The sequence below is a fragment of the Geotrypetes seraphini genome, chromosome 1 (assembly GCF_902459505.1).
Source record: "Geotrypetes seraphini chromosome 1, aGeoSer1.1, whole genome shotgun sequence".
Classification (NCBI taxonomy): domain Eukaryota; kingdom Metazoa; phylum Chordata; class Amphibia; order Gymnophiona; family Dermophiidae; genus Geotrypetes; species Geotrypetes seraphini.
Genome location: NC_047084.1, coordinates 2,870,366 through 2,883,404, shown reverse-complemented (window position 1 = coordinate 2,883,404; position 13,039 = coordinate 2,870,366). Strand labels below are relative to the sequence as shown.

General features: G+C 45.3%; 1 protein-coding gene across 5 annotated transcripts in view; it reads left to right on the top strand.

Moving 5' to 3' along the window:
* Nucleotides 1-13,039, top strand: part of CAST (calpastatin) — a 285,855-nt gene that overhangs the window by 260,314 nt on the left and 12,502 nt on the right. For all 5 annotated transcript variants that reach the window (XM_033914801.1, XM_033914972.1, XM_033914887.1 and 2 more), the window contains 3 exons: nucleotides 9,222-9,308; nucleotides 10,457-10,507; nucleotides 10,863-10,964. In XM_033914801.1, the coding sequence (XP_033770692.1) occupies nucleotides 9,222-9,308; nucleotides 10,457-10,507; nucleotides 10,863-10,964 (240 nt within the window). The remainder of the gene's footprint in view (nucleotides 1-9,221; nucleotides 9,309-10,456; nucleotides 10,508-10,862; nucleotides 10,965-13,039) is intronic.

Genomic DNA, 13,039 nt, shown 5'->3' with positions numbered 1-13,039 from the left:
TTTTCCACCTTCGGGTGCTTTTTTCTTTCAATTTACAAAAAAAAAAAAAAAAAAATCTTTTCTTTTTGCTTTATTTTTCGTTCCTGCCCCGGCGGGGCCTGTTGTCACGATCCAGGCCTCGGGGTTTGATTTTGCGGAGGCCGTGTTCCCATTCATGCCCCCGCAGCCCGGTTTTAAGAAGTGCCAGCGGTGTGCACGCCCGATCTCCCTCACTGACCCACACAACTGGTGCTTGCAGTGCTTGGGACCGGAGCATCGGGCGGACTCCTGCACCCACTGTGCCACTCTTAAAAAACGCACTTTGAAGAATCGTCAAATCCAGCAAAATCTACTTTTCGGCACCGGCCCGACTATGGATTCGACCTCTTCATCTGCGGCACCGTCGAAATCGGCACCGACCACTTCGACGACGCCTGAGACGACATCGGCGCCTCCGGCGCCAGGTAAGCCGGCTAAGAAGCCTTCCACCCTTGAGCGCCCTCCCACCTCGGGGACGACACCAGTCCTTTCGGCTCCACGCCGAGCCAAAAAACGCTCCACTCCGATATCGGTGAGTGCCTCGTCATCGGCCTCCTCATCGCCGGAGTGTAGAGCGGCACCCATGGAACCAAAGAAGAAAAAAGTGGTTCCGGTGCCCCCCCTGGATGACCGCATTGCGGCCATCCTCCAGGACAAGTTGCAGGAACAACTCCACCAGCAACTTCAGCAGCTCTTACCCTCTATCTTGGCACCGCTGCTCTCGGTACCAGACCGGCCCGAGCCCCGCGCCGTCCAACCGGTATCCACTCCATCGGTACCTATGGACTCCTCCATGCCCATTCTCTCGGCACCACATCTCCATTCCCATGCCGAGACTATGGCCTTGACGACGATCGATCCTCCTCGGGACCGAGCAGGGCACCGGTCTTCCCACGACCCTGACCGGCACCGTACTTCCCGGGACCGAGACAGACACAGGTCTGCATCACCCGGTAACGTCTCGGTACGCTCAGGTAAGTCTTTGTCTAAAACTCACCATACCGAGCCTTCCACTCCGGTCTCTCGACACGCACATACCGATGTCAGAGACCCGGACCTATGGGAACAATCCCCTACCGGTACCGAGGAGGATGCATCGTCGTCGGACGAAGAGCCTTCGGCACCCGATACCACATCGAAACCTGAACAATCTTCCTTCTCTAAATTCCTCAGGGAGTTGTCGGGTGCTTTGTCTTTGCCACTGGAATCTGACTCTAAGAAGTCACAAGCTTTCCTGGAGGCATTGGATTTCGATCAGCCTCCCAAAGAGTTCCTCAAGTTGCCCGTGCATGATATCCTACGGGAAACTTTTTATAAAAATTGGGAGAACCCGCTGACTGTCCCTGGGGCCCCCCGTAAATTGGACAGCCTCTATAGGGTTATACCAATCCCAGGATTTGATAAACCCCAACTGCCTCATGAGTCTCTCCTGGTAGAGTCCACTTTAAAAAAGACTCAAGGCTCCAGTGTTTATGCCTCCACCCCTCCTGGCAGAGAGGGCAAAACTATGGACAAGTTTGGCAAGCGGCTCTACCAGAATGCCATGCTTGCCAACAGGGCAAACAACTACTCGTTCCATTTTTCATTCTACCTGAAACATCTGGTAATGCAACTCTCCGCCATGCAAAAGTACATGCCAGAGCATAAGGTTCCACTTTTCCAGCAGCACGTCTCCAGCCTGCTTCAACTAAGAAAATTTATGGTGCGCTCTATCTATGACTCTTTTGAGCTCACCTCCCGTGCATCTGCCATCGCTGTGGCTATGCGCCGCCTGGCCTGGCTCAGGGTCTCTGATCTGGACGTTAACCATCAAGACCGATTAGCCAACGCCCCATGTCTTGGTGATGAATTATTCGGAGAGTCCCTGGATACCACCACGCAGAAACTCTCTGCCCATGAGACCAGATGGGACACTCTCATAAAACCTAAGAAAAAGGCTCCACCTGCTCGTCCTTACAGACCACAGACCTCATATCAGCGCAGGTTCTCCGCTAGGCCGCTCAATCCACCTTCACAGCAACCTAGGCGGGCCCGCCAACACCAGCACACCCAGGCTCGTGCCCAGTCTAATCAACCTGCCAAGCCTCTTCCTCCTGCCAAACCATCTCAGCCCTTTTGACTCCTCTCTCCAGGGCTTAGCCAGTCTTCCACCCGCATTGCCTCTTCCTCAGCCAATCGGAGGCAGGCTCCACATCTTCATCAGCCGTTGGGAGGTCATCACATCGGACCAGTGGGTCCTCAACATCATCCGCCACGGCTACTCTCTCAACTTCCAGACTCTTCCACCAGACAATCCTCCCGTAGAGTCTGCTTCTCTTTCAACTCAAACCCCCCTCCTCCTGAGGGAGGTCCAATCCCTCCTTCTTCTCAATGCCATCGAAGAAGTACCTCCGGAACAAAGAGGCCGGGGATTCTACTCCCGTTACTTTCTAGTTCCAAAGAAGACAGGAGACCTACGTCCCATTCTCGATCTCAGGGACCTCAACAAGTGTCTAGTCAAGGAGAAATTCAGAATGCTCTCCCTTGCCACGCTTTACCCTCATCTCTCTCAGAACGACTGGCTATGTTCCCTGGACCTCAAAGAGGCCTACACTCACATCCCAATCAATCCAACTTCACGTCGCTACCTACGATTCCAGGTGCACCATCGCCATTATCAGTACAAAGTGCTACCTTTTGGCCTCGCTTCATCACCCAGGGTGTTCACCAAATGCCTCATTGTGGCGGCGGCCTTCCTCAGGTCTCACAACCTCCAGGTGTTTCCCTACTTGGACGATTGGTTGGTGAAAGCACCTACGTCTCCACTTGTGCTACAAGCCACTCATCATACCATCTCTCTCCTCCATCTTCTGGGGTTCGAGATCAACTACCCCAAGTCGCATCTGCTTCCCACACAGCGCCTTCAGTTCATTGGAGCAGTTCTCGACACCACACTAATGAGGGCATTTCTCCCCTCCGACCGTCAGCGGAATCTGCTCCGCCTGTGTCGTCAGGTGCTCCTTCATCACTCCATTTCTGCCAGACAGATGATGGTCCTCCTGGGCCACATGGCCTCGACGGTGCATGTGCTTCCCCTGGCACGACTCCACCTCAGGACACCTCAATGGACTCTGGCCACCCAGTGGTCACAGACCTCGAATCTTCTTTCTCATCCCATCTCTGTGACATCGTCTCTTCAGCGATCTCTACAATGGTGGTTGAACTCCTCAAATCTTTCCAGGGGCCTTCTTTTTCATCTGCCCCCGCATTCCATGATCATCACCACGGATGCCTCCCCTTATGCATGGGGAGCTCACCTGGGAGACCTATGCACCCAAGGTCTTTGGACCCCACAGGAGCGTCTACATCACATCAATTTCCTAGAACTACGAGCCATGTTCTACGCTCTCAGGGCCTTCCAGCACCTTCTTTGTCCTCAGGTTCTGCTCCTGTGCACGGACAACCAAGTCGCCATGTACTACATAAACAAACAGGGCGGCACCGGATCTCGCCTCCTTTGTCAGGAGGCTCTTCGCATTTGGACCTGGGCCACGGCCCGCAGTCTCTTCCTCAAGGCTGTCTATATCCAGGGCGAACAGAACTCCCTGGCCGACAATCTCAGTCGCATCCTGCAACCTCACGAGTGGACTTTGGATCCTCCCACGCTCCTCTCCATTTTTGCTCGCTGGGGCACTCCGTAAGTGGACCTATTTGCAGCCCCTCACAACCATCAGCTGCCCCAGTTCTGCTCCAGACTCTTCTCTCCTCACCGTCTGGCACCGGATGCATTCCTTCTCGATTGGACGGATCGGTTCCTCTATGCCTTTCCTCCTCTACCTCTGATGTTGCGGACTTTATCCAAACTCCGCAGGGACGGAGCCACCATGATCCTCATAGCTCCCCGGTGGCCTCGTCAACATTGGTTCTCCCTCCTGCTTCAGCTCAGCTCCAGGGAGCCCATTCCTCTACCTGTGTTTCCTACTCTACTTACACAGCAGCATCAGTCTCTACTACATCCAAATCTGTCTTCGCTCCACCTGACAGCTTGGTTTCTCTCGGGCTGACCTCTCCAGGAAATCTATCTCAACCTGTCCGTCTCGTCTTGGACGCCTCCAGGAAACCGGCCACCCTCCAATGTTACCATCAGAAGTGGACCAGGTTCTCCTCTTGGTGCCTCCGTCATCATCACAATCCCACCTCTTTAGCGGTGGAAACTGTTCTGGACTACTTGCTCTCCCTGTCCAACGCAGGCCTCAAGTCTACCTCAATCAGAGTTCATCTCAGTGCCATCACGGCATTTCATGAGCCTGTCCTAGGAAACCCCTCACGGCTCATCCTCTGGTTTCCCGATTCATGAGGGGCCTCTTCAACATCAAACCACCTCTGAAGCCCCCTCCAGTCGTCTGGGACCTGAATGTGGTTTTGTCTGCCCTCATGAAACCTCCTTTTGAGCCGCTTGCCACAACTTCGCTCAAATTTCTGACATGGAAGGTGCTTTTCCTCATTGCCATCACCTCTGCCAGGAGGGTCAGTGAGCTTCATGCACTGGTTGCCGATCCACCGTTCACTATTTTTCACCATGACAAGGTGGTTCTGCGCACCCATCCAAAGTTCCTCCCCAAGGTGGTCTCAGCTTTTCACCTCAACCAGTCCATTGTGTTGCCTGTTTTCTTCCCGAAACCCCATTCGCATCCCGGGGAACAGGCATTGCACAGTCTTGACTGCATGCGTGCCCTGGCTTACTATCTTGATCGTACAAGGGCTCACCGCTTGTCCCCTCAGCTCTTCCTGACCTTCGACCCGAACCGTTTGGGTCGACCGGTCTCTAAACGAACGCTATCAAACTGGCTTGCAGCTTGCATCGCGTTCTGTTACGCTCGGGCCGGTCTGTCACTAGACGGTGCTGTCACGGCCCACAGGGTAAGAGCTATGGCCGCTTCTGTTGCTTTCCTCCGTTCCACACCCATTGAGGAAATCTGCAAGGCGGCCACCTGGTCCTCAGTTCACACATTCACTACTCACTACTGTCTGGATGCTTTCTCCAGACGGGATGGGCACTTCGGCCAATCTGTACTTCAGAATTTATTTTCCTAATGGCCAACCATCCCTCCTCCCTCTTTGTTAGCTTGGAGGTCACCCATGCGTAAAGAATATGCTGCCTGCTTGTCCTGGGATAAAGCACAGTTACTTACCGTAACAGGTGTTATCCAGGGACAGCAGGCAGATATTCTTACGTCCCACCCTCCTCCCCGGGTTGGCTTCTTAGCTGGCTTATACTAACTGGGGACCACGCTCTCCTCCGTCGGGCGGGAAGGCACTCGCGCACGTGCGGTGCGGCCAACTAGAACTTTCTAGTAAAAAGGTCCGTACCGAGGGCTCCGTCGGTGACGTCACCCATGCGTAAAGAATATCTGCCTGCTGTCCCTGGATAACACCTGTTACGGTAAGTAACTGTGCTTTTTCTCGCCATGCACATTACAAATCCAAGATTCACTCCCGCGCTCTCTATGCGCATTCCAAAAAATCAAAAAAAGATTTCTAACGCTTATGTACATGGAAGTTTACATACATTTAAAGTTTAGATATATTTTGGATTTTTTGCGGGGTAGATATATATTTTTAATGGGGTTCTTAACATGCGGCAGTTGCTAGGCAGGAATAGTCGAAGAGGATGTAAAGCAACTGGTCCTCAGCAGTTGAAACTTTTTGGATCGGAAAGGCCAGTCGGTTTGGACGAAATGGTTTCATGAATCGATGCCTTAAGAAATTTACATGCGTTTTTACTCATTTGCATGTGCAGATCGGATCGGGTGCAGATGGGATCTGGAGGAAGGTTAGTGAATCGAGCTGTAGTCAGAAAGTGAGCGCAAACCGATCGCTACACGATCGGTTTGCTTAGTGAATCTAGACTTATTCGTAGCTATTTGTAAGGGTTAAAATAGCACAGCACTTATTACAAGTTTATTTGTATTTTCTGTTTTGGTATGCATTATCCATGTGACCTCCGCACCCCCTACAGCTTCCATCAAACACATTTGACCCCTGTTAGCTTTGTGGGAGGAGGGTGATTGTTGTGAAAGGAAGGTGTCCACTGAAGCAGGATATCTGCTGTTATAGTGGACAGTACCTATCTTCAGAGTATTAGGCACCAGGAATTCTGTATAGGAGAGCAGTATTGGCTTACTTCAATATTCTGTCAACATTTCTTAGTCACAGAACCACCAAAGGAGTGGTCTGTTTTTGGAACTGACAAAAGTTACTTTCCATGAACAAATCCAATGCTAGCCTTTTTTTTTTTTTTTTTCCCCCCAGTTGTGAAAGATCTTTGACTTAGCAAGTATACTCTGTTGCATGTGTGATTTTAGGCTGTCTCACTTGCTTTCTTTGCTTGCGGCAAACGAGTCACAATTCCCTGAAAGCTAACTGTCCAATTTTAAAATATTATAAATAACTGTCCTAGGCACCATGGGTAGAAGCAAGAGTTGTTTCTATTTGTGCACAGTAGTAAAAAGGCTTTTAATCTCAGGGGGGGGGGGGGTTGCTAGAAGACTGAAAATGGCGAGAAGCTAGGAGATCAGAATTCAAATTCTTCACCAACTGATACTTCCTTTGAGCTTGAACAACCCACTGTATCTTCTGTTGTCTCATATAATCTTTGGGGCAGGAACTCGTAGCTTTGTGTTCTGGTTTAGGGCACTACATGAATGACAAAATTAATATATGAAGTGCCTGGATCACTATTTTTCCAGATTTTGTATGAATAATTTTTTCTGTGATTAGTAAGAAAGTACTTAATGAGAAAGAGATAAACATATGTAGTTTTGTTGTTAATTTTTTGAATCTTAATTTATGCACCATTACCTAACTCATGAGATTCTTGTTTTTTAGCTGTAAGTTCATCACAAATCTTCACTAACATTTCACGCTATTAATATAAATTTCTCCTTTGACCTACACAGCTGTCCTCGTTTCTGATAACAATGGAGCATGCCATGTAACCTCATCATGTACTCATCATTCCAGAGTCTGCTCTGGAGTTTAAAAGGAAAAGTCTAAAATGGTTTCTTGGAGCCTTATTGGACAAAATCTTATTCTAAAACTCTGCCTTCCAGGTCTCGAGCAATCGATCAAGTTACGTTCTTCCATCAGCTACTTGCATGGGTTGGCTCTGACAATCTTACCAGTGTGTGAATTTAGAAAGACACACTGAGAAAAAAATCGATGCAAACTGTTCGACTCGACTGACTGCTTAAGCATTTGCTTTGCTTTTCAAAATAGAGTGCCTATCAGTTAGGTACCCACTATGTATGGAATTAACCTCTTCGAGTCTCTTCTTTGTCAATATGTCTTAGCTTCCTTTGCATTGTTTCATCTCAGTAGTGCCAAACTTGCGTTAGACGTTCTGTTGTCTTCCTAAAACCTTTTTAACCATAACAGCCGTGTATCTAAGTAGAATTTGCATGTTGCATGGAATTTCCCGTGTACAGACTATAAAGGCGCTAACTTGCCATCCAAGAATACTTCTGTTTCCTAAGATATCCATAGCAGCTTGGATTGGTCAAGTTACTTTTTAGGATGAGGTCTTGCATTCTTGCTTTAAGAAAGCAGAGTTGTTGCCAGAAGAGGGCAAGATAACATCTAGATCCACAGGGCTTCCATACTCTCTCTCTCTTGAAGTATCCATGGCATTTTATGGGGAAAGACTGTAGCAGGCAGCTTCCTCAAAAAATGACACTGAAAGATGTGGATGGACTTCTCTTACTCCCCACCAGGAAGAAGGAGAGGATCAGGACTCTCCTCCAAAAAAGAAGGCCAAGAAAACCCATAAAACCTGTGAGGAAACAACAGAGCCAAAATTGCAGGTAGAATCTCTTTTTGTTTTATACAGCCAACATAAGCAAATTAATCCATCAACTACTTTTTTGTTTGCTAGTGATGATACCAATCTAGATTATAAGCTTAGGCTTAGTTAACAATTCTTGTAGAGATGTTTTGGTTGATATTGATTGCACTCTTACGTGATAGATCTGGGACATGTGCATCTTGGGATAGTAAGCTCAGGAAGGACACTGAGCACCATGTTCTGGGGTGTTCCGAGAGACCTATTGTGAAACAGAGGGCTATCCTTATAAGAGGTACTTCTTCAGCGATGCAGCTGACAGGGATGCTCTTCTAAAAGAGAAAATGTGCTAAATGAGAATGTTACAAACAGACGCGACAAATTATGAGGCAGTCCCCTTCCGATCTTCTGGTTCTCATCTTGCCAGCCACTACACAGTTTATAATGATTATCTTAGCAGTCAAATTAAAGGTCTTGCTTAGATGCTTGTGGTTAAAGATTTCAGTATTTAGATTTTAAAAAATTGCATAGCAAAGTAACCATAACAGGCAAATTCCTCTATAAGCAAATAACAAATTGAGTAATAGCTTGCATATTTAAGATAACTGTCCCATACATGCTTTATGCAACTAGCACTCACATTTAAGCTTAAGCCGATCGATACACATGAAGCTGCTTCATCAGACCCTAGAGAAAAAGGCTAAATGGAATTCTGAGATCACATTCATTAGAGAAGAAATGGCACCTTCCAGTATCCCAAGGAAGACGCTGGCTTGCCTCTTGCTTTTCTGCAAAGTAAAATGCAGTAAGTAAGGGTGTGCTGGCAATAGGTTAGGGTGCAGTGCCATAGCTGCAGGAATGACATTGCATTGTAATCTTTAGAGAGTGCTGAAGTGCAATAAGCCTAGGAGTGTATTACAGTGTGTGTTGCTGCTGGACAGCTCCCGTGAAAGGTAGGTGGCCATATTGAAATTAATAATGCTTTTTGAATCTTGAAACATCCTGAAAGCTTTAGTTTCCCTTCCCTGGGAGCAGATTGCAAGCTTTGTTCTTGATCACCATGTTGCAATTCGGTATGCCCCAGTGTGGAGATGTGAACTGTATCATCTGAAGCTATTTCCTATGTGAGATAAACACAATGAAAATTTTGAGAGTAGGGCCAAAGCTAGCACCTCCAAACATAGGGCAGTATGACATAAGTAACCAACTGAAAAAAAAAGAAAAACAGATAAATAGAAACGCTACAATATGAGCTTTATTTTCAAATCATATCATGTCAGCTGTATTAGCAAACAAATGTATAGATTACAACAAGGTCTTCACCTGACAGATAAACTTCGAAGTACATGAAATAATCAGAAGTGCTCATTGTTTTTTTTTCCAGGAAAAATCTAAATCCAAACATGTGGACAAACTGGGAGAAAGAGATGAAACGATTCCACCTAAATACAGACATCTTCTGGAGGATAACGTAATAATAACAACAACTTTATTTTTATATACCGCCATACCATAAACAATTCTAAGCGGTTTACAAGGGAAGAGACTGTATACAGACAGCGACATTACAGCGAACTTTCAAATTTACATTGGCATGTTACGTTTAGTCAGGTTTATCTGGAAGTGTATTGAAAGTACATCAGGTTGAGGTGGGGTCAGAGAAATTTGTCAAAGAGACAGGTTTTTATTGACTTTCTAAACGTTTGGTATGAAAGTGCGTTTGAGATGAAGTTGGTTAAACATTTGTTCCATTTGCCTGCTTGGAATGATATGGGGGAGAAATCCTATTTTCCAATTCAAAATCAGTTATCTGCAAAATTAAACAGCACCAAGGACATTAGAACTAGAAGTTGCAGTATTGACACTGAAGGTTGTGCCAGCTAAAGCTGTTCTCTGTTGAGGCACAGAATTGCAATATGTGGTAGATGAGAGAAATTCCTAAAGTGGATGTTATATGTTTGCTGTTTGTTCTCTTCAGTATGCAACTGTTTAGTTTGAAGAACTAGGGGCTCTTTTTACTAAGCTGAGTTAGGGCATTAACGCGCGGAGTAGCGCACACTAGGTGCTAACGCCAGCATTGAGCTGGCATTAGTTATAGCCGCGTAGCGCAGGGTTAGTACGCGCTAATCTCCGTGCGCTAAAAACGCTAGCACACCTTAGTAAAAGGAACCCTAGGAGAGCTTAATTAGGTCTTACTGAGAAGACTAAAGCATGGTTTTAAAACAGCATGGGAGGTGCGTAGTCTACTCTAAAGTGTAGTTTGGGGAGATAAAGTTTAAGAGATATTACCAGCCCAAAAGAGTTCTATAACAGTTCTGGAATTCATTGCCAGAGAATGTGGTGAAAGCAGGATTTTAAAAAGGTTTAGTTAATTTTCTAAAAGAAAAGTCCATAAGCCATTATTAACATGGATTTGGGGAAATCCATTGCTTTTATTCCTAGGATAAACAACATACAATCTGGTTTAGTCATTGGAATCTTGCCATGTACTTGTTTTTTTTGGGTTGGCCAATGTTGGAAACAGAATCCTGGCCTTTATGGTCCTTTGGTGTTTCCCAATAAGACAACGCTTTTTTCATAAGGTGTTTATTCACTGTTTAAATCTATGTTGTTTTTCAGGGAAATACAGAAAAACCAGTACCAAAAGAAGTGAAGCCTGAGAAACCAAAGGTAACACTGAATATGCTTTTTAAGGGTCAGATGTGTAAAACATTTACCCTATAGAAAATATAAATTAAAAATCAAAACAAAACCCAGTTCAGAATATGTAGTACTGTATGTCTGTCAAGGCTTTACTGGGATAATTTTATAACAGGTTACCTAATTGGACAATCATTGGATAGCCACTCAATAGCTATGTGGTCAACTCCTGATGCTGTGTAGAGTCCAGTTATGTCCAATAAAGACTCCGTGTTTGAACATCCTGGGTGGAAGTATTTCTTCATTCCAAAATTGTGCTGTAATATATAACAAGTCTATATCTTAGCAGTTTGTGCTTTCTCATTCATTTTTCCTATTCCCCCAGGACGATTCTGCACTTCTTGATGCTCTTTCAGAGGAGTTTGATTTTTGTTCATCAGTTCCTGCTGTATCGGAAACAACCAAAACATCTGAACACCCATCAAAGGTACAATTCTCAGGAGTCTGCGTATTATTGGCCTAATTCTGAATATGGCGTTCAAAATTCCATGTGGAAGTTTGGGTGTGCGCCCAGTTCCTGTATGTAATTTAATTGAACAATAAGCCAATTAGTAGCAATAATTGGGCGCTAATTGGCATTAATTAAAAATTACATGCACATTTCAGATCTGAAAAGGAGGCATAGCCATGGTATGCATGGGTGGATCAGGCCATTCATGGAATTAACATGCAGTTTTATAGAATAAGAGAGATCTGCACCCAATTTAGGCATGAGAATTTGCATCAGTTTTTCTTGCTGTAAATCCTTACACTTAAAATTGGGTACGGATCTTGGCGCCAAATGCGTTAGAGAATAACGCGTAGCACAAAATTTTATTGGCACAAATTTTCAGCACCATATATAGAATTTTGGCCTGTCTGCATTTAGCGCGAGTTCTTGCATTTCAGTAATTTCCAAAGGAAGGTAGCCGTCATATTTTTCCCGCTCTTGCTCCCTTCCTTTTCCTCCTAATCTTATGTACTATTGAGCACAGTGTTAACTTAGGAAAATGCTAAAGACTCATCGCTTCTCTTGAAACTTTAGCTTGAAATGCAAAGGCATTCTACCTCTTCAATCTATAACTCATTGTCCATGATCACTGTTGAGAAATCTTATTGTAAACCGCATTGAATCCTTGCTGAAACTTGCGATATAAAAGAAAATGTATGTTATGGTTAGCCTTACCTGAATGTAGCTCATACTTCTCCAAATCAAGTTGGAATGTTATTGCACCTAATCCTGTGATTCAGATCTGTGGACAGCAAATGTTTTTGGCTTCAATTTTGGTCCTGTTGTCATAAACAGTGTCAACATCTTGAAAACGTGGTGTGGTGCTGAATATTGATTTGTTTGGCCCCTCTATCCAAAAAGATACTCTGCTGCCCCCTACTTGTTAACAGTAAAATGGTTTGGATGGATTGCTTTGAAAATGGAGGGTTCCAAAGGGAAATGTTTGTTTATACAGCCCTATACCTCACTCGGTATTTTTTTTTTTTCCACTGAAAGAGAAATTCTTGTGACCTGCTTAGTAGAATGGAAGACCAAAGTTCAAGTTCTTCTGGGGTCCTGTTTCTTGAGCGAGCAAGGGCAGGCAGTGTTATAAGGGTAGTAATCACAGTCCCCTGACAGAAAGAGATTTATTATGATCACTCAGTAGAAAAATCTACAAGCAGACAGACGGGCACAGAACGTGATCTTTGCTTCTATGAGAGGACTGACTGTCAGTCTAGACTGGAAAAAAAAAAGGGGGAATCTCCAGGATCCATGAGTGAAAGCCCATAGTGCCCCAGCCTTTCTCCCCATCTTAATAATAATTTTATTCTTATATACCACCAAAGCCATTGTAGTTCGAGGCGGTTCACAATAAGAGGAGCTGGACAATCAGCGAAGATAGGTACAAAGAAGGTTTTAAAGTACATGAAGCGGATACAGGAATAAGAGAGCAGGAGCCTGCTGCAAACAATCAGCGAGAGTGGGGCACTGGACAGATGTCAATTCCAGTAGGCCGAGAGCAGAGAGGAAATGAGAGTGGAGTTTGGACAGATTGAGAATGGGTTAAAGCTGACTAGTCAAAAAATTAGGAATTCTAAGAAAATATTTTTGGCTGAATTACTTTGCAAATGTTAAAGCTAAAATATTAGATTATACAGTCAGGGAATTTGTAAGACATCATAAATACAGGGTGCCCCAAAAGTTACTATACACTTTTAATAAATTCTTAAAAATTACACAAGAAACTGAGTTTATTCATATTCTTAGCATCAACAAAAGAGTTGTTGCAATTTTACTTGCTAGGCCTGCCATCACGTTCCAACACCTCGAAGACTTGTTGTATACCTCCACATGAGCGCCTCCATTTGCGATAACTTTCAGCCACCTTCGGATGCAATCCTCTGACATTTTGCAGTATCTCTTCCCCGACCTCGCTGCAGGCTGTGTATATTCTTTCCTCAAACTGTGATAGATTACGGGGCTTAGTGGCATACACCTTGCTTTTCATATAGCCCCACAAAAAAATGTCT